A 23841-nucleotide genomic window follows, 5' to 3' on the forward strand; every position below is an offset into this window, starting at 1 on the left:
AATGTGTAACCGATACTATTCATAACCAATAAGGAGGAGAGGGAGGAATTAACCTTGCAAGTTGTGGATGAGCTGTCTCCTACTCGTAAGGGTATGGAATGGCCACAAATCGGCAACTGAAGAGAAAAACAAGTTAGAGAGAAAGTTGTTCTTTCACTAAATTATGGACAAATTTCTCACTCATCTTATTTATTTAATGATTTATGTTCTTAAGCTTAGAAATTTATAAAAAAAAAAAATAATAATAAAGATTTCACTCGATTGCAGAGAAAATTGTGAGAAAATTAAGAGAAAATAACAAAATGCTTAGAGAGCATAAAAAAAACTGAATGAAAGTTAACACGGCCATATAAAAAAAAATTCCTTCTATTATCCCTTCACGTGATTATTGTCAAAAAGCCTATGATTCTTTATTAAAATAGCAACTGTTGTTTGTGTATTTTACTTGAGCGAAAAAAATCTTCAATTTCGCGACATGTGCAAACTTGAATTTTGTAAATTGATAGATTCGAACTGTCATTTGTGACGAAGTTGATAGCTGATTGAATATATAAATATTATTTTGATACTCCTGTGATATATATTTTTTTTTGTTAACATCAGAAATTGAAAAACTAACAATAATGATTATATTTTCATGTGAATTTTATTTCATTAAATGTTTTTTAAGAGTCACGAATGTCCAATCGTATTTCTAAGTGTTGGATATATATATATATATATATATATATATATATATATATATATATATATATATATATATATATATTATCTTTTAATAAAAAAAAAATTATAATACCATACTAAACTAATCACTGATTCCCAAAAGTGGGAATCCTATGGTAGCCATCTCGCAGTCCAACCAAGAGACAAAGCAGCAATAACCCATTTCAGCATGTTTCTTAGGACTTTGGATCACAAAGCAAAGGAAACGCAGGACTTTGCTGATACATACCAAGGAACAAGAATGCTGGAATGTTTCATTTCAAAGAAAGCCAAAGAATAATCCCCCACGCCACCACACAAAAACTGATTAAAAAAAAAAAATCACCGTATAAAACCAGAATAAATTAGAAAAATCTCCCATTTTGCGTATCCTGTTACGTCGTTTTCACGTCCGACTACTGTTTGCCTCGTAATTTACTTGGGCTACGGAGTTCGGGAATTCCATTTTGAGTTGCGCTTGCTTGTTGAGGCCTAAAAAGTTTGCAAATCCACCCAAAGAAGCAACCCAAAATGTCCCAATTCTCCCAATTCCCACGCCTCTCTCCCTTTATGTCATAGCTTCAGGCCCATTTCCCATCCTTTTATCATCTCCTTCTTTCCGACCAGTGTCCCCTTGATTAAAATTTAAAAACACGCGCGCCTTAAACCTTCGAATTCGATTCCTTCTCTACTAAGCTTTGGACCAGAGTACACAGAAGATAATGAGTTCTGATCCAAGAGACGACAGATCCGAGATTGTCTTCTTCGACCTCGAAACGACGGTTCCCACCCGCACCGGTCAGGGTTTTGCGATACTGGAATTCGGAGCTATCCTTGTGTGCCCGAGGAATTTGGAGGAACTCCGGAGCTACTCTACCTTGGTCCAACCCGTCAATCCTTCTTTAATCTCTTCTCTGTCCGTTCGATGCAATGGAATCACAGCTGACGCCGTCAATTCCGCCCCTACCTTCGCCGATATTGCCGATACTGTCTACGACATCCTCCATGGTCAGTAAGCCAATCGATTCATCTTCATCGGTAAACCAACTAGTCGAGTGGTCTATCGGCTTTGTTATTTTTTTCCCTTTAATTAAAGTTTGTTTCTATAGGGAGGATTTGGGCGGGACATAATATCACGCGGTTTGACTGTGTACGTATAAGGGAGGGATTTGCTGAGATTGGCAGAACACCTACGGAGCCCAAGGGCATTATAGATTCTTTAGCCTTGCTGACCCAGAGGTTTGGTAGAAGAGCTGGGGACATGAAGGTGCTCAAAATATATGTCATCAAATGGATTGAATTATATGTATATGGGAAATATTTATATATTTTGATATATATGTTCTTGTGTACAGATGGCTAGTCTTGCAACTTATTTTGGGCTCGGAAAACAGACACATAGGTAATTTTGAGTGCCTTGCAGGAATTATTTAGCCCATTACCCACCTCCAGCTTTTGAGTCTAACCTTTGTGTTCGCTAATGATTTCTTAGGAGTTTAGACGATGTCCGGATGAATCTTGAAGTTTTGAAGTACTGTGCAACAGTTTTGTTCTTGGTAAGTCCATAATTTTATTCTCCTATAATTCACTTTGTCATGCCCTGTTATTGATTGAAATTGGAAGCCAAAAGGGAATAATTTCTTGCATTGTGATGACTTTTGTGTTTGCCCATAGTTTTTATTATCATGGGAGCAACTTTGCTTGTGATCCTTGGTTCATTTTTTATTTCTCTTTTTTTCTATTATCATTAATTTTTTTATCTCTTTCTTTGTTTCCTGTTGTCTATGCAATTCCAATATGATGCGGAATGAATGTATGGTGTCTTCAATCGATCTAATAAGTTCTATTTTATGGGTTTATTTAGTCTAAATGAAAGTAACTTTGTCTGCATTGAAGATACTTGTGTCCTGGAAGTGTTACTAAAGGCTTCTCAAGCTTTGATGATACACTTTGTTGTTTTGAGAGGGAAAATAAGGTGTTTTTGGTTGCTTAAAAATGAAAATCTAGGGGCCTATTCACTTGTGAAAAACTGTGATATTTTTCTATAAAAGTTCTCTAAGAAAAATGGAAAATAATATTTCATATTCGCATGTGCTAGTTTTCTAAAATTTAACTAAGATTTGAAAAACAGTTTTAAGTTGTTTTCCACCTTTCTTGTTTATAATAAAAGTGTTGTTTTTTCTAAATGGAAAATAATGAATTTTCTATAATCAAAATTATACCGTAACTTTTCCATAGCTAAAATTGAATAACTATTTAGGAAAATATTTATTTACAATAATAAAAAAATTAATTATATTATTATAAAATAAATGAATCTCTTAGTTTTTGTATTTTGTGAGTGCTCAATCAATTTAGCGCACATGCTTGCTGTTCTTGTTTAGACATGCCGATGAATTGGATTGTGAAAGTCTGATTCCTTACTTGGCTATGGTGATTTCTGTCCTATTGATTTTGCATGCAAGTTGATTTGGGTGGCTGTCAAAATTGCATATTTATTAGGTTGGCCAGGTAAGAATTGACCAAATCTGCCATTTCTATTATCTACAGGAGTCAAGCCTCCCAGATGCATTCCCAGAAAAAAGTTGGGTTTCACCTAATGCTACTACGAGAAGTCGTAAAAATGGAAAATCACCTCTGGAAGGGCCTGGCATAAACATAGATGCTTCCTCTTCAAGTTCAAAGTTTGGAAATGTTTCTCCTAAATATCATGAAAATGAGGAAAATCATCCATTATATGATCTGCTGAGATGTGTTGCATCTGATATGCCTCAACCAGATACTTTTGACATGACCGCTCTCAGCAATGAAATACATGCTGACTCCCTTCAGCAAGATGTTGACATGGAAAAAAAACCTATGACAGAGTCTTCTGAGATGCCTTCAGCAGTGACTGTTCCTGGAAGTTTCAGTGGCAATGCAGGATTTTTGGAACCTGATGAAGTTTCTGTTTCTTCTATTAGGGCATGTTTTGTTACATTCAAAGATGGGGTTCAAAGAATGATATTATTGTATGAGCATGCCATTTTGCAGCTTTGTTGTCATCATTTAAGGGTACGGTTTGGTTTGAGTACAAAATTTGTCGATCATGCTGGACGACCACGGTTGAGTTTTGTGGTTGATGCATCTCCATGTTTGTGTGGAGTTCTTGAAGCATGTGATGGTATTGTAAGGAAATTGTTTGTGGAATCAGGTAGCAACTCTGATTGGAGGCCTGCTGTGAACAAAAAACCTGGCTTCTTCAACTACCCAACAGTGAGACTGCAGTAAGTTTCCATTTTCCCCTCTCTTTCTTTTCTTCTTCAAAATGCCTTGGTTTAGGAGTAAAGTGAAAAATGAAATTGTTGACTAACAGAATCAGTTATATCCAACTGTAATTACAGCTGTGTCAGAATTTTGGATGCTTTGATATCCTTTTATCCTCCTTAACATTTCCCAGTTTCTGTTTTACCAATAGAGGAATTGTTATTGAAGGATTATCTAAGAACTAAAAAATTAAATGGAGAACAGAACAGAAAAGTTAGTTGTAGAATTTCCTTTGTTTCTCATCTTTATATGCTCTTTGATTCACCAGCATCTCATACTATTTCTCTTAGCATTATAAGAATCATGACCACTATTTAATATACTTTTTTTCATGTTCTAAGGCTGTGAATGATAGCTTATGATAAGAATGATAATAGCTATTTAGATGATAATGATGATATGATAAAATTTTTATGTTTATTTGTTGTTAAGTGTTTTATAAAATTTATATTATGTTGATATGTGAAATGTGATATAATAAATATATATATATAATATAATTTATTTTATTATTTAAATATAAATAAATTAAAAAATTTATATTATTATATTATATTATATATATTATTATTATAATTATATATTATATATATATATATATATTAATATTATATATCTTATATTTTATTTATTTTATTTTTATTGAAATATAAAAAAATTAATTTTTTTTAATAATTAAATATAAATAAAAAAATAAAATAAAATAATAAAAAATTTATTATTTATAATTAAAATTATTTATTTTTTTTTTTTTTTTTATATATAAATATATTATATTTTTTTATATTTATAAAAAAATTTTATTAAAAAAAAAAAAAAAAATTTAAAATTAAAAAAAAAAAAAAAAAAAAAAAAAAATATTAAATATTAAAAAAAAAATTAAAAAAACAAAATAATAAAAAAAAAAAAAAAAAAATCAATCACCTATGGTATGATGAAAAAAACTCTAAAATTAGAAAAAAAAAAAAAACTGCTGATGGGTATATCATATCTTGCCCATCTCATGCCCTCTATTTTTTTTTTGAGCAAAACACTATAGTTTACCTGTTTGGGTGTCTATCAGCTATCAGCTGCACCCAACAGGTAAACCAAACACCCCCTAAGCCTCCTTTTGCACACTCACTTACACACCGTAGAAAGAAGTGAAAAAGATTACTTCAATATTGCAACTTGAACTTTCTTGCTTTTGTTACATGGTTCTAAGTCCTAATTTAATTTTTCTATTCTCCCTATTGTGCCCTGCAATTGAGAACTTCAAGAGTTCTACTAAACTTCCTCTGACTTAAGCTTGCCTAATTTTGTCCCCTTATCTTTTCACAGCATACCTACTGCTGTAAATGAGGATGGTGCTAAATATGCAACAGATATATATCAGAAAGATCCTTCTGGAACTGTACAAAAGCTTGTGTTCAGTAAGTTTGATGCTGCAGAACTTGATACCTGGTTCAGTCCAGGGACCTTTTTGGATGCCTCCTTCTCCTTGCATCCATATGACTATCAGCAGAGTGCTGGCATCCGATTAGTGGCAAAGAAATTAATCATTCACAAAGAGTGAATGGAGATGGTTCTCTGATCTATTCGTGATGATTGCTTGTGATATACATGTGTAACAAATTAGGCCAACATGCACTGGTGAAAGCGATTTCTTTTGTTATTTAGGGTAAAATGCAAGACATGAATGCTAATATTTGATATTGGTTACATGTAACAGTAAAATTCGTGCAGATTGTAATTTTAATCGTAGGCTTTTAACTGACGTTGACAAGCCTATTGCTTAAGGGTTTTTTTTTTTTTTTTTTTTAAAATTATGTTTTCTTTAGATTTGGATTGTCGCATGAATTGAGTTGTTAATAATGTTTAGGTGAGTCATCAACTAGTGGTTTCGGGGTATGTAGTTTGTAGGAGAGTCACATTATTTGTCATGCCTAATTTGTATTTCATGTACTCTTATTATTCCAATTTTATATGCACTCAATTTTCGGGTCATAATGGTAGCATGGGTACTCAAGTGAATCTTTCTCCAATCACTCGAATGTTGTCCAACGTTTATTCTTTCAACACCTCTTCAACCCCAAGTGTAAGGGGATTATAGCTAGCATTAATTAATTTTAACAGAGTGCTGAATTTCTTGTATATGGTATTATTTGTAATATTTTTTACTGTAACAGTTCTTGTGTGATTGCTTTTATCACAGGTCAAAACATTCCAATTAATAATCTTCATTTTCCAGGCGTGTCTATTCATCAGATGCTTGCTGTAAATTGGCAAGTTGAGGTATATCATATCTATATAAAAGTAAATTTTTATGCAGATTAATTTACTAATTTTACAAGTTCATTTCCTTCAGATACGCTACCACATGATATTTATAGTTTTTTTTTTTAATATTACAATTTGCTCCTTTTCTTAAAAAAAAAAAAAAAAAAAAAATCTCTTTGGTGCTGTGAGTGCCAGCTGATCTGATACATTTGACTCACAGATACTTGAATTCAAGATCTTTTATCTCTAAGAGTGCTCTTTGCTTAGCATTTTTGTGTTTAAAATGTTCTTTAAGAGTGTTGCTGGGCCTGACGCTGGAAGATAGAAAACTATATATATATTGAATGAATGATACTAGTTAGTTAATCACTTGATTAAGAGTTAAAAACATATTAAATTATTATAATAATGTGTATTAAAAATAAAAATATAAAAAATTAAATACAATAAATTTAATGAGCAATTTTAATTTATTTTATTTTCTCCATTTTAAAATGTTAAAATTTAAATTAAGGAATAAAATTATTTTGTAATGAATCAAATAAAATGCAAGATAACTAAAAAATAATATTAATCATTTAGTAAAATAAATTAAAAAAATTTAACAGGATAAATTTAAAATTTTAAGGGAATAAAATATTATTTAATTAATTTTTTTTTTTTTAAAATGAGTGAGAGCCGTTGAGGCACTTGCCCCACCATGCGCTAAAAGCTATTTAGATGCCTTAATTTCTTGTTTATCAAAAACACCACTTGAAATTATTTTCAGGACTATGAGCTATTATTGAGTTTAAATGTGAATTGGAGCCACTTAATAAATAAACACACTTCTAAGAATTCTGATTCGTAAAATGGTAAGATAACACATTTGGATTACTTCGTCTTGACCGAACTTACGACACCGTATTTGGTAATATGAAAAATGATCCGAAAGAGTAGAACAAAATTTTAGTAGACTTCAAGATTTACCAATATCGAGGTGCTCTGCATCAGACGATTAACAGCTTAAATATTGCTGAAAGTTTGGCACACCATAGCATCGGCTATCAGACCATAAGTTTCAAAATTCCTATAGCTTTATGTCGGAGCCGGAATTTGCGTAGCATTGGAAACCATGGCTTTGTTAGGAAAATCTTAATAAATCATCAATCTGACTCTCATCATACCAATGATTTCTCAAGAATTCAAAGAATGGACTAATGGATCAGGAGAACATTAGATACCTAAAATTTCCCTGAACAAAAACTTGAGCAGTTGCTTCATTTTTTTCACTGGATTGATTAAAAAAATAATCCCTACATGGTCATCTTCTTCAAGATAAGATCTCAACAAATCGACATTCTTTCCACATTTTGGGCTATGAACCACAAAAATAATAATGGCAGAGAGCTTTATCCTTCAGCTTGCACAATCTTGGTGTGAGATCCTTGGACAAAAAGCTCCATATAAGCTGAACCTGAAGTATTTTCTGCATCCAGAGAGGAATGCTGTCAAGGGGTAGTTCAGACATTTGCAACTTAATATCATCAATCCCTTGATATATGATCTGCATACATCTTGGATGGAACAAGCATCACTGGTGCAAAGGCTTTTGATACAAAAGCTTCATAACTGCAGGGTGCATCTAACAAATACAAGGAACCTCATTATCTGGCAACTCTGACCTTAGGATCCTGAAGCATCATCCTCTGGAGATGAATCCTTTGATACTTGCTCATCATCATCCTCTTCTTCATCCTCATCATAATCCATAGGAGTAGGGTGTCCATTAAGATCAACATTTACACCATCAACCTTTCGCACGAACTGCCCCCGCACACGAGGCCTCCTTTCAGCAAGCTTTTTCCTATTAACATACCTGATCTTCTTATCAAAACAACGCTCTTTCCTTTTCTGTCTAAATTTCAACAATGCTGCTTCTCTTCTATCTAATTTATTTAGTTTCACATCAGGGGAAGATGAACTTCCGATTGATGGCCACAAATGAGTACTAGGCATTTGACCAGGTTGTAAACATATATTAACAGGGTAGTAGGGAAATGATGCCATCCCAGTCGCATGAGGTGAACATTGTGGAAAATGATTGTATTGAGGCAGAATAGCTGAAGGTACATTATTTTGCAGCTCATGCATATTCTTTTGACATAGTTGTGCTGATGAAGGCATTATAACTTGATTCATAACTCCTGACATAAAATATGGATAAACACTTTGTGTGGTACCTGAAACATCGAGTTGAAGCTCATTTCTTGGATGCACAAGCACCTGAGGGAGGTTTTCATCCTTGAAATTTCCTTGAGGAAATTCCCTTGACATGGGTGGGGTGCAAGATCTCTCCAAAGAAAGAGAATCAGGGACACTAGAACTGCTACGGAAGTCATCTTGTGAGTATCTCTCCCATGTCTCTCCATTTTTATGTAATTGAGCATCAATAACCACTAGCTGACCACATGCTTCAACTTTCTCTTCCATCCTCATATTTTGAGTAGCATTGTCCTCAATGCTGACGAACCCTTGGGTGTTGTTTTTTATTGTGCTTGACTTGGCATAAGTAAAGAAGGCAGAAGACTCACCAATCTTCAATTCGCTCTTCTTTGGACCAGATGATAATTGTCCTGCATATTATTTCCAAAATTAGACTTGGCTTGAGAGAGCCCATTTCAAATTTCTTTTGCAAAAAACTCCAAAAGGTGTTTAAGAAACAGTCAATAGGTCTCAAATTGAAGAAAGAATGATTGAAAGAACAACAATGCTCAAGTACTTGGGTTTCTCACTGCATATGACTAGTACAACATTAAATCAATGTCATTTCATTATTCCTTTGTATGTCACCTAAGTGTTTAAGCAAAATAACTTGTTTCTTAGTGTAATTTGTGAAACCTAGATCGACTCAACCAAGAGCTATGCAGATCAATAGATAGCTTCATTGACCCATCGTTAGAGCTAGCCAAAGGTCGGTTCTCAGCCTAATCTGGTGGTTCCGGTTCAAGATTTAGGGGGACCATAATCAGCCCTTAAGGGTTCTAGTTCCAATTTTGATCAAATCCAAGTTTTAAATTTTTTCAATTTTTTTTTTAAAAAAACAGAAAAATGAGGCTTCACCCGGAACTGATCCAGTCAGTTCTAGTCCAATTCAATGTTGATTTTGGTCAATCTAGTTCAGTTTTGTTTCCGAACCGGCCAGCGGCCACATCTACCCATCATTTTCTCAATATCATAAATCTGATTATCATTCTTTTCATCTTTAAATTGTCAATAATACTTAATTGACAATGAACCCAAAGCAGCACGTGGCCAGATACTAAAACTGGTGCCATACAAGCAGCAGCTGGATCATGCAAAGTAGCTCACCTCTTCTGCGGTCACTTATTCCTGGCACATCAGGCCTATATTCCAGTGGATTGCTAGGTGAACGCTCACTAGCAGCAGCAGCAGCGGCAGCGGCAGCGGCATTAGCAACGGCGGCAGCAGCAACAGACTGAAGCAAAGACAAACATAACTTCAACATCATTAATAAATTTTTAAGAGTTGATCACGATTAAGAATTAATCAATTTAAATTACACAAGATCTGCTCAGTGTACATTAGGTCCCATGATATTGTGGACATGTGTGGACACAGCACACCAGATTAGTGGTTGGCATTTTTGAGGTAGTAAGGAATTCAGAACACACCAGGAGTATTTGGAGATAGATTATCAGAACAGAAGTTATATTTAATATGGTAAGAGATTTAACTAAGCAAACAATCAAACAAGTAGCTGTATATCTCAAAACTAGGACATAGCATAGAAATAAAAGCACAAAATCACAATTCTGAATTCAAGCTTCACAAGAACTGAAGTTCAATAATCCTAGCAACACAGTTCCACGATTTGAGAGTGATCAGTGCAGGCATATAAATTAGGAAAAAATTGTGATTGACATCATACACATATGATCTACGGGCACAATAGGCCAGTATTCCAGCATATTTCAGGCTTCACAGCAACAAACCCTTAGGAAAGAGGCCTGCTTTATTTTTATATTTAGGGATTTTCCATATGTCCACATGCTTGTTCATGTTCAATCTTTATTTTCCACCCTTTTTTTGAAGCACCAATATGGGTGTGGAAAATGTATAGATAAAAGAATAACATACATTACAATCACAATAATCATGATCCCTACCATTCAACTGAAGTGTTCCCATGGTAAAAAGTTCACTATTTTACAAGTTACCAGAGCCAAAAAGTACATATTATACTCGCCTCATATTCCTGATGAGTTGATACAACCATTTCAGGATTTGTGCACTTCCGAGACTTGTCATCTGTGTCATCGGAGAATAGAGTAGTACTATTTGTGTTGGCATCACTAGGATCTGATGCTACCAGGTCAAAGTCATAATTCAAGATGTTCTTCTCCACCATTCCAAGCTGCCAATCACAAACATATTAATGAACACCTCAACAATGCTTCAGTATCAGTGGACGTAAAATGCCAACTAACAATAAACCAGAAAGTGCAGAAAATGAGACAATAAAAACGAAGTGCCCATCAATATGCATTTGAAAAAGATGTAGAAAGGCAACCACCACATTGAAGTCATGAGAGTACATCATTACCATAATATCCTATACGTAGTTACAATCATATTACAGTAGGAGGGAGTCAAAACATATAGAATAATGAAAGTTCAAAAGGCATACTATTGTCTGTACCAATCACCAACAATATACCAAAGACAAAAAAAATTCCATCCTAATATTGCTTTTCCTTGGTTTAGTACCTTAGATATACGAACCTGATATACACTTGGCATGCACAACATTCCTCATAAAAATACATGAGAGAGAGAGGATGAAGGGGGAAGAGAAGGAGGGGGAGAGCAGGAGGGGAGGGGAGGGGAGTGTGGTTGTGGTGGGGGGGCTGGGTGTGTTTGGGGGAGGAATAGGAGGAGGGGAGAATTTAAAAGTAAAGAGCCAAGTAGCAAACCAACCATGCGCCTCCTTCTCCACATGTGTGTCCACAGGTTCAACAGCTCATTAGTGCGTAATGGTTTTACAAGATAGTCTGCTGCTCCTAACCTCAAGCACTTAACAACAATTGAGACCTCATCCTGTGCCGACATCACTTATCGAAGCAAAACATTTCAATAATCGGTTCTAAGTCCAAAAAAGGATTTTAGTGCAAAAGAGAGCAGAAGTGAATATTTCAGAACAAGCTTACTGATCACAGGAATGTGCCGTAACTCTTTATCCCGTGTGATGTACTTCAACATCTTCATGCCTTTCTTCATTGGAAGGTCAACTTCAGCAAGTATGATATCAATATCAGGTCCCTCAGCATTCAGAGCATCAATTACCTGCCTAGCTGATCTCACTGATGTAACTGTGAAGCACAGGGCATGCAGTATAATTGTGAAAATCACGTCACTAACATAGAAGCAAATGCTCAAACAATTGAATGTAATGTAAAATGAAGGGTTCTCACAAAAGAAGTAACTATAATCACAATGTGAAACAGACAGTAGATATTATGAAGGCTTCCTCCATACGAGAAGTTATAGTTGAATGGGTTGTGCCATGAAACCAAGTTTGAAAATGTTGGTATAATTAGTTAAGCCATTTTAAAACAACCAACAAGCATGTAAGAGGAAGACTGGGTTAGAATGAAACACGTTAAGAATGAAAAAGTAGTAGAAAAGGAACTTCACATAGATATAACCATACCAGAAGTACTCACAGTTGTACCACTAGGATAACCTGACTATAAGTCCACCTAATAGCAGCTTCCAATTTTTCCTATCAATTTTATGTTCTGTTTCAGTCGCCAAGAGATCTTTCTTAGCAGCATTTAAGTGACTTCTATATTTTTTCATCCAAATAGGAAAAAGCAAATAACTATAAATGGTTAAAATTCTATTAAGGCAAATGAAATTAGGATTAGCCTTGTAGGTGATAGAACGTGTATATATATATATATATATATATATATATATATAGTCTCTTTTTTTTTCCCCCTTTTTCATCACTGGGTTAACTTAGAGAGGAAACTTCCTAACATTGTGCCAAATCGTAAAAATTTGACTACTTGAATTGAGTTTTATCATTTTCATAATGAAAACTGAAAAGGAAAAAAAAAAAAAAAACATTTCATAACTTTTATAACATCCAAAGAGTCATAACTCATAATGAAAGTTCAACTTTCCAATCTACCATAACTTCATTAAATTCCATTTTAAATTTTTAGGGTGTGTCCACAGAGATCTTGAGCTCATATGAGAATAAATTTATCCACCATTAGATCGAACTTTTGCATATCATTTATGCACTCATATATACACTTTAATTAATTCTGCACATATCTCAATACAAATACTTAATCTATTGATAATTATTAGCTTGAGCTTATATTAGATGCGCTCAATTTTTAGTATTCCACCTTCTAAAAAATCACACCATCCAATTTCTTAACTCTAATTTGCATTAAAAACATTTAACTATAGTTTCATTATGCTAAATTCAAAAATTTGCACTTAATGTAAGCATCTGCGCGAGATACTTGAATATAACCAATCACAAAAAATTATAGCACCTAAAGGTAAAAGAAACAAATAAATTCAGAAATATACATAATTTAGCCAAAAGATAACAAGAAAAAGCAAGTAAATAATTATATACCGTGATAAGAACACTTCAAAAGGAGGGTTGAAACTTCCTCACAGCTCTTGGCATCATTATCACATAGCAGAATCCTTACTTTGCTTCTATCAATAATCCCATCTCCACTCTTACTGTTACCAACACCTCCACTGTCCTTGTTCATATTATGCTCCTTTCCCTCCATAGCTAATCAAAATAGCAGACTTAATTCACCCCTCCAAAACTCTCTCTCTCTCTCTCTCTCTCTCTCACACACAGACACACACACACACACACACACACACAATAGACAGAAAAGCCCAGAGTAAGGGCAAATACTAGAGAACATCCATAGAAAATCTCTCTTCCTCCTTGAATGGGAGATAAATTAGGGTTAGGGCTCGGATCAGTAGCTGTCCGCACGGAAAATTAATTTACACATGCCCAAGACACCAACCTAACTTGAAGACAAAGCGAGGAAGGAAGGAGAAGAAGAAATAGCAACACGTACAATTTTTTTTTTAAAAAAAAAAAGAGAGAAAAAAGGAAAAAAGCTGTAAAAATATTTTTTAATTTTATATGCTCATATTAGGTCTATCCATAAACGGCAAGCAAACTAAGAGAGAATTATTTGTCAGAATATCAAACGGTCTTCGTCGAGGATCTTGGCTGGACCACGAGGGGAATCAACGGCAAGATTTAGATCACCGGAGAACCGGCGCACTTTAGCTTGACGCAAAAGCAATCTCTCTCTCCCTCCTTCCCTCTCAGAGAGTTTTTACTCTGTTAAGTCCTCTCTCTCTCTCTCTCTGTTTGCCCTTTTTCTATCAGCTTTTCAACTTTTAATTTCGCTAATTAAGATTAACATAGTGGATGGTCTGGAGGCTAACGTGCGCCAGGGGGAAGAGAGAAATCTAAGAAGCTAGTGGAACAGAGTAATAGAATTGGGTAAACAGCGGATGGAAGCGCATGTTAGCCAGATTGATGACGTGGCACTGATGGGGACAAGGGAGAGAGAAAAAGTGCAAGGAAAAGGGTAGAGGTCAGAGTGTTTTTGGATTAGTTTAGTAGAGATAGAGAGAAGGCCACGTCATCCATAAAAATCTCCCTTTCGTGAAGGGAAAGTGGGAGAAATAAAAACGTATTTTTCAATTTTTTTTTCAAGTCTAAATAAATCCATGAAGATATAAATAAAAGTCATTTAAGCCATTAACTTTTAATTATAATTAATTAAACTCTTAATATATAAGTGTCAACTGGCCAACTGATTAGGAAAAAAGAAAAGACAGAAAGCAATGGTGACAAACCAACCATTATTGAACACATATGTTCTTTTGTTCCTTGGCACTTTCTTGATATATCATCACCATCCATGATCCATAGAGTAATACTAAAACCCACCATCAATGGATGGTTTTGAATACCAATCTTGATTTGATATTTTTTTTAAATAAATTTATACAATTATTAGACTTATTTTATAGTATTATATGTTATTAGTGAATGAATCACTATAAGTAGAAATTTTACAAAAAAAATTATGACTCCTTTTAAAAAATAAATCATTCGAACATCATTTATAAAAAAAAAATTCAAATCTCACACTATTATTTGATCTTAAGACTAAAATAATAATATTTAATAAAAAAATTAAAAATTATAAATCTATTTAAAAAAAAAAATAAATCATTCATATATTTATTAAAAAAGAATGAGATTCAAATTTTACATCTTATTATTTGATCTTAAAACAAACAATAATCTATTAAAGTATTTTAATTGTTTATGGATTTGATAGTTTATGTCGAACAAATTTTTATACTTTGATGGTGGTAGGGATTATTTCGTTAGAGAGTAGAATAAAAGAGAGGCATCACTATCACACCAATGCTGTGATGGGAAATTATTTACTTCTTTGTTTCAAGCAAATGTATTCAGCAAATGACTATTCCCTCGTGAAAATCACTCAAAAGGAAATTGCACAAGAAAACAGATTCTAATTTCAAAAAGGAGAAAAAAAAAGTGGTAATTATTATTATTATTGTTATTATTATAGCAAAATTAAATAAATTTAAACAAGCATCAAACTGTTCTAATTTGTGCAAAAACTAAACTTTGGTTTCGCCAGCTACAAAAAAATTTTTGTAAAATAAAAAATCCTGTTATTTGTAGTGGGTTCTCTAGATGTGAACAATACATAGTCCTTTGTGAGACTGAAAAGGCTACATCTTGAAGAAAAATTAAAGAAAGAACACATGTTTATTTTCACATGTACAATAATATATCTACATCCAAATTGAAGACTCAATATAGGAAAAGAAAAATAGAATATGCTCATGAATTTCCCATCCCCTAGCTCAGTGCTCAAATTGGAAAGAAAATAATATGAATATTGAAAATGTCAACGCTTTGTTTAATAAACTAACTATTCATGCTTTTCTTTTGGTTTTCCTTTGCAAGAAAACAAAAAAATTTATCAAAAGAAACCTGCAATGTTTGATTAAGAAAAAAAGATCATTGAGAAAATGACACCCAACTACAGACAGGATGCACACAAATACAAATCGTAGCAAAAGGAATAGGCTTTAGTCCAAAGGAATACTCAAGAAATTAAATTTCATAGGACAGCAGGTTAGTAAGTGAGCTTGAAATAGAGGATCAATAGGATGGCCAAGACAAGTGCTGCAATTAGGGAGCCAATGATCCATTTGTTCCTGTTCATCCTTCTTGACATGGCCGTCAAGATCTTCTTGCTTCTGCCAATATTGTCATCCACCCCATTAAGCTGGAAACATAAGAAATGACATTAACAAATAGTCAGGACCCTGTAAGGTCAACTGAAAATATGTGCTCAAAAGTCTAAACATTCATCAGCGGGAAATAAACCATGTTATCACCTATCAGTATTACCAATAACTTTGGCAAAAAAGAGTATTACCAATAACTGAAAAATAGGAAGGAGCAAACCATACCGCACTGTGAGCATGTAGGAGAGCCTGGCGTTGTTGATGCAAATCTTGAAGTATTGAGACACCGAGTTCTTCTGTTTCCAACATTGTTCTTCTACTCTCCTTAATTCTATCAGTAGACTGATTCAGTCTCTCTGTTGACATCAATAGTCTCCCTCTTTGATCAGCAGAGACCTATCCCATCATTCACAAATATCCAGAGAAAAGCACCACAAAGAGAAAGAAGACGATTGATTATTCACAATATCATATTTTTCCGACTCATAAGATTCACTAAACTAGAGGATTTCCTAACTTGTAATACTGCATTCTCCAATGAAGGTGAAAAGACAAGGCATTCACCATTTGAAGAAAATCTCAGACATATAAACACATTGTTTAATATATGACTCCGTCAGGGTGGAAATATAGAATCCAAATGCATAGAAAAGGGCAGTACCAATAAGATCAATTTCATGTTTAAACGCTTCAAATGAAAAATCATAGATGTAGTCTTTCAAACCGAAATTGCAAAAAAATAAAAATAAAAATAAAAATAAAAACAAATACAAATTCTATTAAAACACTGAAGAATCACTTTCATCCACAAGTTAAAAGATTTGATCTATCTAGCCACAGGTCTTCCCTCGTAAGCTTGTTAAAGGAACATCTTCCCTCATGAGCTTGTTAAAGGAACATCTCACACAATTCAGTAAAGTTTTCCTGACATTTCATGGATCTGTCAAGGCCACTTAAATAGCCTTTTATGTCAATTATTACTATTTCTACCATATAATGTAGTAGGTTCCATAGCCTGCAGGCAAATTTTATTTTATAGTCTTATTTTGATCACATAGTAGTTCCAAGCCATGTATTTGTTGCCTTCACACTCTATAGTGATTACCTATTTTCAGTGGAAGATTTGTACAGCCTCTAAATGATAGGAAATATCACTTTTCATAGCTGCCAGTAGCCTATTTTAGTTTACATGGTCAAATAAAAAAAAGTGCAACTGCAATCTGTCTCAACGATGAGACTAAAGAGAACCATCTACTAGCAGCCTAGAGAATGCATCTTGATGAGCCTCAATTAAAAAAATATGGTATAAAACAAAAGGTATCACTCTTGATAGATTCAATATGTTAAACAGAGGTACAGAGCAGAGTTGCTCTAATAAAGCAGAAAAGCATGAGAATGAGAAGAGTTCTTATTTATTTATTTATTTATTTTTATTTGGGCTCCAAAATCTCATAATCATAGAGGTGATTCCAGTACAACTAAGCAAAAGCTCATTAGTCGAGAATGAGAAGTTTTGAATTAATAAGAAAGTAAAACTGAGAGTAAACAACCAAGGGGAATTGCACTGTTATGCTTAAAAACAGCTCTTTCATTCCTAGGCATTTGTAAGTTCCAGCATCTCTATACCTTCATTCTTTTCAAGTAAAACCAAAGGTTAAAAATTACAAGTCAAATTTCATGCAGAAAATTGATTGGCTATGTTTGCTATTTGGTAGTAACTTAAAAATTTTAAACTTCAAAAATATGATTCAGATGAGAATTATATCAATCAAGGCAAGCGTACCATCATTGCATCTGCAATTCCTGAATCCTCCAACTCATTCCGGGCAGCCTGATTGGCATTGACAGATGTGATTCTTTTTGCTTCATTCTTCAAATTGTTCAGATCAGTCTTGTACTCTCTTAACTTAGCAAGAAGCATTCCCTTTATATTAGGAGGAAAACTCCTTGCCTCGAGGTCCATCTTTCGAATCTGGAGAGATTTGGGTGAATCCCACAGTAAATTGAAGAATGAAAATCAAAATGGAAATTTAAGACAAAGAATAGGGATTTGACATCACCAGCGTATCAGCTTCATCCAATCCAGCCTTTATTTCAGAAAGTTTCTGCTTCTTCATCTCTGCAAAAAATGAATGCATGAGATCATCACGGGTCAAAAACTAGTATACAAAACAAAGATTAAGACTTGAACAAGTTATACAAATTTTCTGAGCTAAGTTTGATAGTGAAAAACATCATAACTACATATGCCAACCATAAACATCACCTACAAGAAATTTAGACCTGTAATCTTATATCCTACAAATATAAGATTTTTAGAAACATGACAGAACTGCTCAGATTTCAGCATGCATGCAACACACATGGACACAACCCAAACAAAGCAGTGATCCGTGATAGTCTGTCACCTTCTTGCTGAACAGTTTCTTTCTGTACATTTATCTTCTATATTGTTTCAATTTCCTTAAATCAGATTTAAGCACATTGGTAAACCAGGCTTAAGTTGGTTGGTAGATGAAAATTTGCAACTACTATTAGTATGAAAACTAACTTAAGTAAAATTACCCAGTAATTGCAACCACTACCAATCTCTCATTTAATATTTGGAATATAGTAAACTTCAGCTCCAATATCATACAAAGGGCAAATAAATAATTTGAATTAAAATATAAAATTCAAATCCATAGATTTCATAGTCTCAATAATTTACAACATTATAGAAATATATAGATGTGTATTAGAGAAAAAGTTGGAGTGGTGCCAATTGAGAAAAAGTTGAGAGAAGGGAGATTAAGGTGGTTTGGTCACGTGAAGTGTAGACATATAGATGCTCCAGTTAGACAAGTACAACACATTGGGTTAGAGGATAGAAGGAAAATATGGGATAGACCTAAACTGACTTGGAGGAGAGTAATGCAACGTGACCTAGAAGCATTATACATTTCCGATGATTTAACCCAAAATCGTTTAGAGCGGAGAAAAAGAATCCATATAGTCGACCCCAATAAATTTTTGAGATAAAAGTTTAGTTGAGTTGCGTTGAGTTGAGTATAGAATATATGAATGCAAATTCGTGAGCATAAAATATGCATATAAGAAAAAGCACTATATAGAGTCAGTTCAATGCATATTGATGGCGTTGCTACAGTTGTATAACAAATGAAATAACTTGTAGAGATAAACAAATGAAGCTAACAATGAGTTAGCATACAAGCTCACAGTTGCAACTTCAATAAGTTCATACATGGATGTGAAAGTGAGATTGGCATTCCTATAAACAAAGAAAAAGTTTATTCAATTATACCTACATTGCAATAGAATGGCAACTTTACTAGTGCTAATTTGCAATGGAACAATGAACTAATTTATCCTGGATGTATTTATTACAATCTGTCCTTATTTACTCCCGCCTCTTATGTTCAAGTTACAAGTGGGATACATCAGGTCACAAGAAAATCCAGTAGTGATATGTTACTAGTTTGTCACCCAACAAATCTCATCGGTGCATAAATGAAGCAAAATTCCTGAGTCTCGCGCGAGTCAATGTTGATAATTAAGATCATAATCTCCAACCGAAAGGCGTAAATAATTCACAAAAACTAACAGAAAACAGATTAAGAAAAAAAATAAAATTATTCAGAAACAAAGAGGACCTCTTTGTTTGGTTTACCTCCTTCAAAGACACCAGCTGCCGTGCATTTCCTCGACAAATTAGCAGAAAGATCGCAGTATTGGCGCTCATATCCCTCGAACACCTGACTCATCTCTCTGACTAAACATTTCCAATGAAGCACAGAAAGAATAAAGTAATTAACACGTTGCTAAATTGGATTGAATTCTTCAAATAGACAATATATTAATTCTTAAAGACAAGTTCTGGATACGAATGCAGATACATTTTTCAGTTTTATGAATCTAGGAGCACACATTCACATAATGAATTGAGTAATTTCTACTCTACCAGAAAGCGATCCGAGGGATGAATATATTCTACTTGAAGGCGCAGGGGAGTCGCCGGAGAATGATCAGAGAAGATGTTTGGCAAGGTGAGAAATGGAAATCCAATAAGCCAGTGATCAATGATGGCGATAGTAGGATTGCATTGGTTCCCGGATTTGGCAATTTTTGCGTGAAACTTTCACGGACATTCTGAATTTCCAATTATGCCCTTGTCTAAATGCTTCTTTTTGGCACGTGCTCTTGGATGCTTTCTCCTTGCCCTTTCTAATTTTCCCGCGCTTCACTCGACTCTTGCGTTAGCCTTTTGACTTTTTGAGTGCCAGAGTTTTTCTTTCGTTTTCTTCTTCTTCTTCTTCTTCTTCAGTTATGTTGCACAAGTTCTGGTGAAGTTATGATAAACGATTGGAAGATTGCAAGCGGAGAAAGTAATTTTTTACGGTTACGTGAATCATACACCAGTTGTTCGTCGAAAGTCCTAGAAGAAAGACGCGTTGCTTGTTTCAGACCAAGAAGGGTAGGCTTTTACTTGCAAGAGTATGCATACCAACAAATCTAAGAATTTTTTATGTTCTATGTACTCCGCAGTTTCGCATAATCAAGTGCCACTCGAGCTGCAAGAGATGTGCAAAGTTATTTCCACATCTATTGGTAGTTTAGACGATTTGGAATCTAGTTTAGATGGATTTAGAGTTTGTTTGACATCACCTCTTGTTACTCAAATCATGGATTCTTGCAAACACGAGGCTCCAACTAGAAGACTGTTAAGATTTTTTCTGTGGTCGAATAAAAGACTGGTTTCTGAAATGAAAAATGAAGATTTTAATCATGCAATTCGAGTTTTGGCAGAGAAGAAGGATCATACAGCAATGCAAATTTTAATTTCAGATTTAAGGAAGGACGGTCGTGTGATGGAGGCACAAACTTTTGGTCTTATAGCTGAGACATTGGTTAAACTAGGTAGAGAAGATGAGGCATTGGGTATATACAAGAACTTGGACAAGTTCAAGTGCCCTCGAGATAGTAAAACTGTCACTGCCATTGTCAGTGCTCTTTGTGCCGAAGGTCACGCTAAGAAAGCATATGGGGTGTTTTGGCATCACAAGGATTTGTTATCAGAGGTCAAGCCTTGCATTTATAGAAGTCTTTTATATGGGTGGTCAATGCTGGAGAATGTGAAGGAAGCACGAAAGATTATCAAAGAGATGAAGGGGGATGGGATAATGCCGGATCTGTTTTGTTTTAATACATTTCTCAAGTGCCTATGTGAGAGAAATCTCAAACGCAATCCATCAGGACTTGTGCCTGAAGCTTTGAATGTGATGATGGAAATGAGATCTTACAGGATAGAACCAAACTCAATTAGTTATAATATTTTGCTTTCTTGTCTTGGCAGGGCAAGAAGAGTCCAGGAATCTTGTAGGATGCTTGAGCTAATGAAAAAATCAAATTGTGCTCCTGACTGGGTTAGCTATTATCTTGTTGTAAAAGTATTGTATTTGACTGGGAGATTTGGTAAAGGGATTAAGATAGTGGATGAGATGATTGTAGCGGGCTTGGTCCCGGATCATAAATTTTACTATGACTTAATTGGTGTTCTTTGTGGAGTTGAGAGGGTGAATTTTGCTCTCGAGTTGTTTGAGAGAATGAAGAGAAGCACAATAGGTGGTTATGGGCCAGTATATGATGTGCTGATACCTAAACTTTGTACAGAGGGGAACTTCGAGAAGGGTAAAGAGCTATGGGATGAGGCCATGGCCATGGATGTCACTCTTTGCTGCTCAATTGATGTGCTGGATCCCTCAATCACCAAGATTTTCAAGCCAACAAGGAAGGTGGAGGAAGAGGTCAGGCTTCAGAATTGCATCACAGCCAACATTCCTAAGACTCAAGCACAAGTTAGCAAAACTAGGAGAAACGTAAACAAGAAAATGGAAAGTAAGAAGAGACAGAAGAAATCTGCTTCAAGATAACTGGTAACTTATAATGCTTTATTCCAGCTGCGACACTTTTTCCATGTTCTTAACTTCAGTCATTAAAAGAGTAAATTATTTCCTGCATCATTTTTCAGACTAATTTCATAATACATGTAAACACACGTGTCAAGCAATCTGTCAAATTTTAGACGAGGTTGGTTCATATTGTCCCTATTAATTCACTTAACTGTTTATTTCTTGATGTGCCCAGTTGGCAATTCCACTGATGTGTCTCAGAATTATAAAAGTTAGCATGTCCCCTATTTGCGACAGTATTTAATGTTTATCCAAAAGGATTACTGCCTGAAGCCAAATAGGTACGAGTGGCTGAAGATTTTCTTTTAGGACCTACTTTTGAGGGGTCCATTTTGCTCTATGATTTGCTAGAGCTGATTGGGCTACTCAGATTTACTGTTGCACTAGGCCACTGCTTTTCCTTGTAGTTGGAGAAAACAATTTATTATGTTGGAGAAGTTGCGTACTTGTGTTGCCTAAATGGGGAGAAGCGTTTTTTGCAATGTCTGGCTCTGATAATCGTCACTATTGATTCCAAATTCACAATTCAGTTCTGTGCTTGCCATTGGCCTCTGCCTTTCTCTCTCTCTCTCTCTCTCTCCTTTGTAACTGCTTCAGACTTCACAAATTGTAACTTTTATAGACTAAAATCATGTTTGCAATAGCTGGCGAAACAAGACGGAACGCATGGATACAAAAGCCAACAATGGATAAAGAATGCTATAACTTTTGTCTGACAACAAAAAGAGAAGTTGCAGTGATATTTAAGTTCAGCAATCAAAAATTACTTGGAACCATTAGGATTTCTAAATGAGGAATAACCGTATAGAGATTAATGGAATTGAATAAATTTCTGATATAGCTAGGCTAACCAGTAGCCATTTGGCCTCACCTCTGCTGCATTGCCCTTGTGTCTCTTATGTTTGTCTGGATATGTCTACAGTGGTCCTGTTGGTTGGCATTTGGGAAGAAGGTCCATACTCTAATATTTGGACATCACATTATCCACCATGTGGTAAGATTTGTCAAAAATACTTTGTATGCACAAAATTTGAATGCATATTGTATTCTCATTGAATATTGATATGCTATATTGTTAAAGAGTAGTTGTCCATTACCTTGCCCCCACGACGTCTTTGCTTGACTTTTAAACCTACAGATGCTGTGCAAATTTTCCAGCTAATCATCCTGGGCCTTACTTTTTTTCTTGGAAGTTGCTTCCACGTCTGCATTAAATATCATCCTTTTTTATAGAAAGTATTATTTGACAACATATATCTAACCGATGCCGTCCAATGTATACGTATGTATATGTCTATGCACAAGTAACCTCTGTAAAATTTGCTCATTTCTGAAATTACTTTTATTAATTGAGACTTGTATACCATCTATAAAGAGTTAGGGTTAATAATTTTGAGTGTGATGTGATTATATGATTGCATGATTTTATTAATGCTGATTTATTTCTAACAATTTCTCAACCAACTAAAATGAATTGGGATTGATAATTTTAAACGTAATTTAATTACATGATTTGGACACAAGGAGAATTTAAATATAACATATATGATGTAAAATTAATATCAAATTGCGACATCTAATAGTACTTATCATTGTAACAATTAGTCTAATTTGCAAGGAATGTAGGAGCAGAGAGACTCAAAATTCTTGAAGGATTATGATCAATCAATCAATCAATGAGGTGGGCACAATTACAATCAATGAGGTGGGCACAATTACAATCAATAAATAATAATAATAATAATAATAATTAGACCCTAATGGGGTACATGGCACATGGTTATGAGATGAGATGGACAATTGAGAATGGGATCTTAAATCATAATCCCATGGGACCAGGCGAGGCCAGACCAGACAAGCAACCCTTGTTATGACTTGCACGTGTTAGTGTAGTATTAGACGAACGTTAGCATATGTTTGGAGAGTGGTGTTCACGCCCTTTGCAAGGGGCGTGGAAGGTTTAAACTCTTTTACGCAATTTGAGGAAGAAAATCAGCCAAGGAAAGGAGAAAGCTTTCTATCTGGGATCTTTCTTCTTAACGCGTTGAAACTTAAAAAGAATAAAAATTATAAAAAAAAAAAAAAAGTTCTCTCCGCAATTTTAATTACTAAACAAATAATTGAAGTTTCTGTGGTGATTTTCATTCTATCGAAAAATCAAGAAGCCGAACCTAAAACATTAAAAAAAATAATTTAATTATTTAATATAAAAGTATGGTTTAAAAAACAG

At 34.4% G+C, this 23841-nt stretch overlaps 4 protein-coding genes across 4 annotated transcripts; 2 read left to right on the plus strand and 2 right to left on the minus strand.

Moving 5' to 3' along the window:
- Window positions 1–914: 914 nt before the first annotated feature.
- LOC131175329 (protein NEN1-like) lies at window positions 915–6038 on the plus strand. Its single transcript, XM_058139088.1, has 6 exons — window positions 915–1713; window positions 1815–1972; window positions 2061–2107; window positions 2198–2261; window positions 3256–3971; window positions 5332–6038. The coding sequence occupies exons 1-6, from the start codon at window positions 1428–1430 to the stop codon at window positions 5564–5566; spliced, it is 1506 nt and encodes a 501-aa protein (XP_057995071.1). The 5' UTR covers window positions 915–1427; the 3' UTR covers window positions 5567–6038.
- Window positions 6039–7505: 1467 nt separating this feature from the next.
- Window positions 7506–13743, minus strand: LOC110635669 (two-component response regulator-like APRR1). Its single transcript, XM_021785095.2, has 6 exons — window positions 12935–13743; window positions 11481–11642; window positions 11251–11384; window positions 10520–10687; window positions 9622–9748; window positions 7506–8885 (listed from the first exon to the last, which is right to left on the minus strand). Exons 1-6 carry the CDS (start codon window positions 13098–13100, stop codon window positions 7936–7938), a joined length of 1707 nt encoding a protein of 568 aa, XP_021640787.2. The 5' UTR covers window positions 13101–13743; the 3' UTR covers window positions 7506–7935.
- A 1392-nt stretch (window positions 13744–15135) lies between these two features.
- Window positions 15136–19808, minus strand: LOC131175331 (vesicle transport v-SNARE 13-like). The gene is made up of 6 exons (XM_058139090.1): window positions 19604–19808; window positions 19313–19414; window positions 17703–17761; window positions 17426–17614; window positions 15868–16038; window positions 15136–15680 (listed from the first exon to the last, which is right to left on the minus strand). Exons 2-6 carry the CDS (start codon window positions 19404–19406, stop codon window positions 15528–15530), a joined length of 666 nt encoding a protein of 221 aa, XP_057995073.1. The 5' UTR covers window positions 19407–19414; window positions 19604–19808; the 3' UTR covers window positions 15136–15527.
- A 183-nt stretch (window positions 19809–19991) lies between these two features.
- On the plus strand, window positions 19992–21780 carry LOC110635671 (pentatricopeptide repeat-containing protein At5g61370, mitochondrial). Its single transcript, XM_021785100.2, has one exon. The coding sequence runs from the start codon at window positions 20139–20141 to the stop codon at window positions 21570–21572; it is 1434 nt and encodes a 477-aa protein (XP_021640792.2). The 5' UTR covers window positions 19992–20138; the 3' UTR covers window positions 21573–21780.
- Window positions 21781–23841: the final 2061 nt, after the last annotated feature.

Source organism: Hevea brasiliensis, chromosome 17 (assembly GCF_030052815.1).
Source record: "Hevea brasiliensis isolate MT/VB/25A 57/8 chromosome 17, ASM3005281v1, whole genome shotgun sequence".
Lineage (NCBI taxonomy): Eukaryota > Viridiplantae > Streptophyta > Magnoliopsida > Malpighiales > Euphorbiaceae > Hevea > Hevea brasiliensis.

Coding starts and splice junctions, on each gene's coding strand:
- LOC131175329 (XM_058139088.1), top strand. CDS start 1,428: ATGAGTTCTGATCCAAGAGACGACAGATCCGAGATTGTCTTCTTCGAC. Junction 1,973..2,060: donor GAAGAGCTGGGGACATGAAG/GTGCTCAAAATA, acceptor TCTTGTGTACAG/ATGGCTAGTCTTGCAACTTA. Junction 2,262..3,255: donor GTGCAACAGTTTTGTTCTTG/GTAAGTCCATAA, acceptor TATTATCTACAG/GAGTCAAGCCTCCCAGATGC.
- LOC110635669 (XM_021785095.2), bottom strand. CDS start 13,100: ATGGAGGGAAAGGAGCATAATATGAACAAGGACAGTGGAGGTGTTGGT. Junction 11,643..12,934: donor TTTGAAGTGTTCTTATCACG/GTATATAATTAT, acceptor TGTGCTTCACAG/TTACATCAGTGAGATCAGCT. Junction 8,886..9,621: donor AATAAGTGACCGCAGAAGAG/GTGAGCTACTTT, acceptor AATAATATGCAG/GACAATTATCATCTGGTCCA.
- LOC131175331 (XM_058139090.1), bottom strand. CDS start 19,406: ATGAGTCAGGTGTTCGAGGGATATGAGCGCCAATACTGCGATCTTTCT. Junction 17,762..19,312: donor AGCTGGTGTCTTTGAAGGAG/GTAAACCAAACA, acceptor CATTTTTTGCAG/AGATGAAGAAGCAGAAACTT. Junction 15,681..15,867: donor TCCTACATGCTCACAGTGCG/GTATGGTTTGCT, acceptor TTATGTTTCCAG/CTTAATGGGGTGGATGACAA.
- LOC110635671 (XM_021785100.2), top strand. CDS start 20,139: ATGCATACCAACAAATCTAAGAATTTTTTATGTTCTATGTACTCCGCA.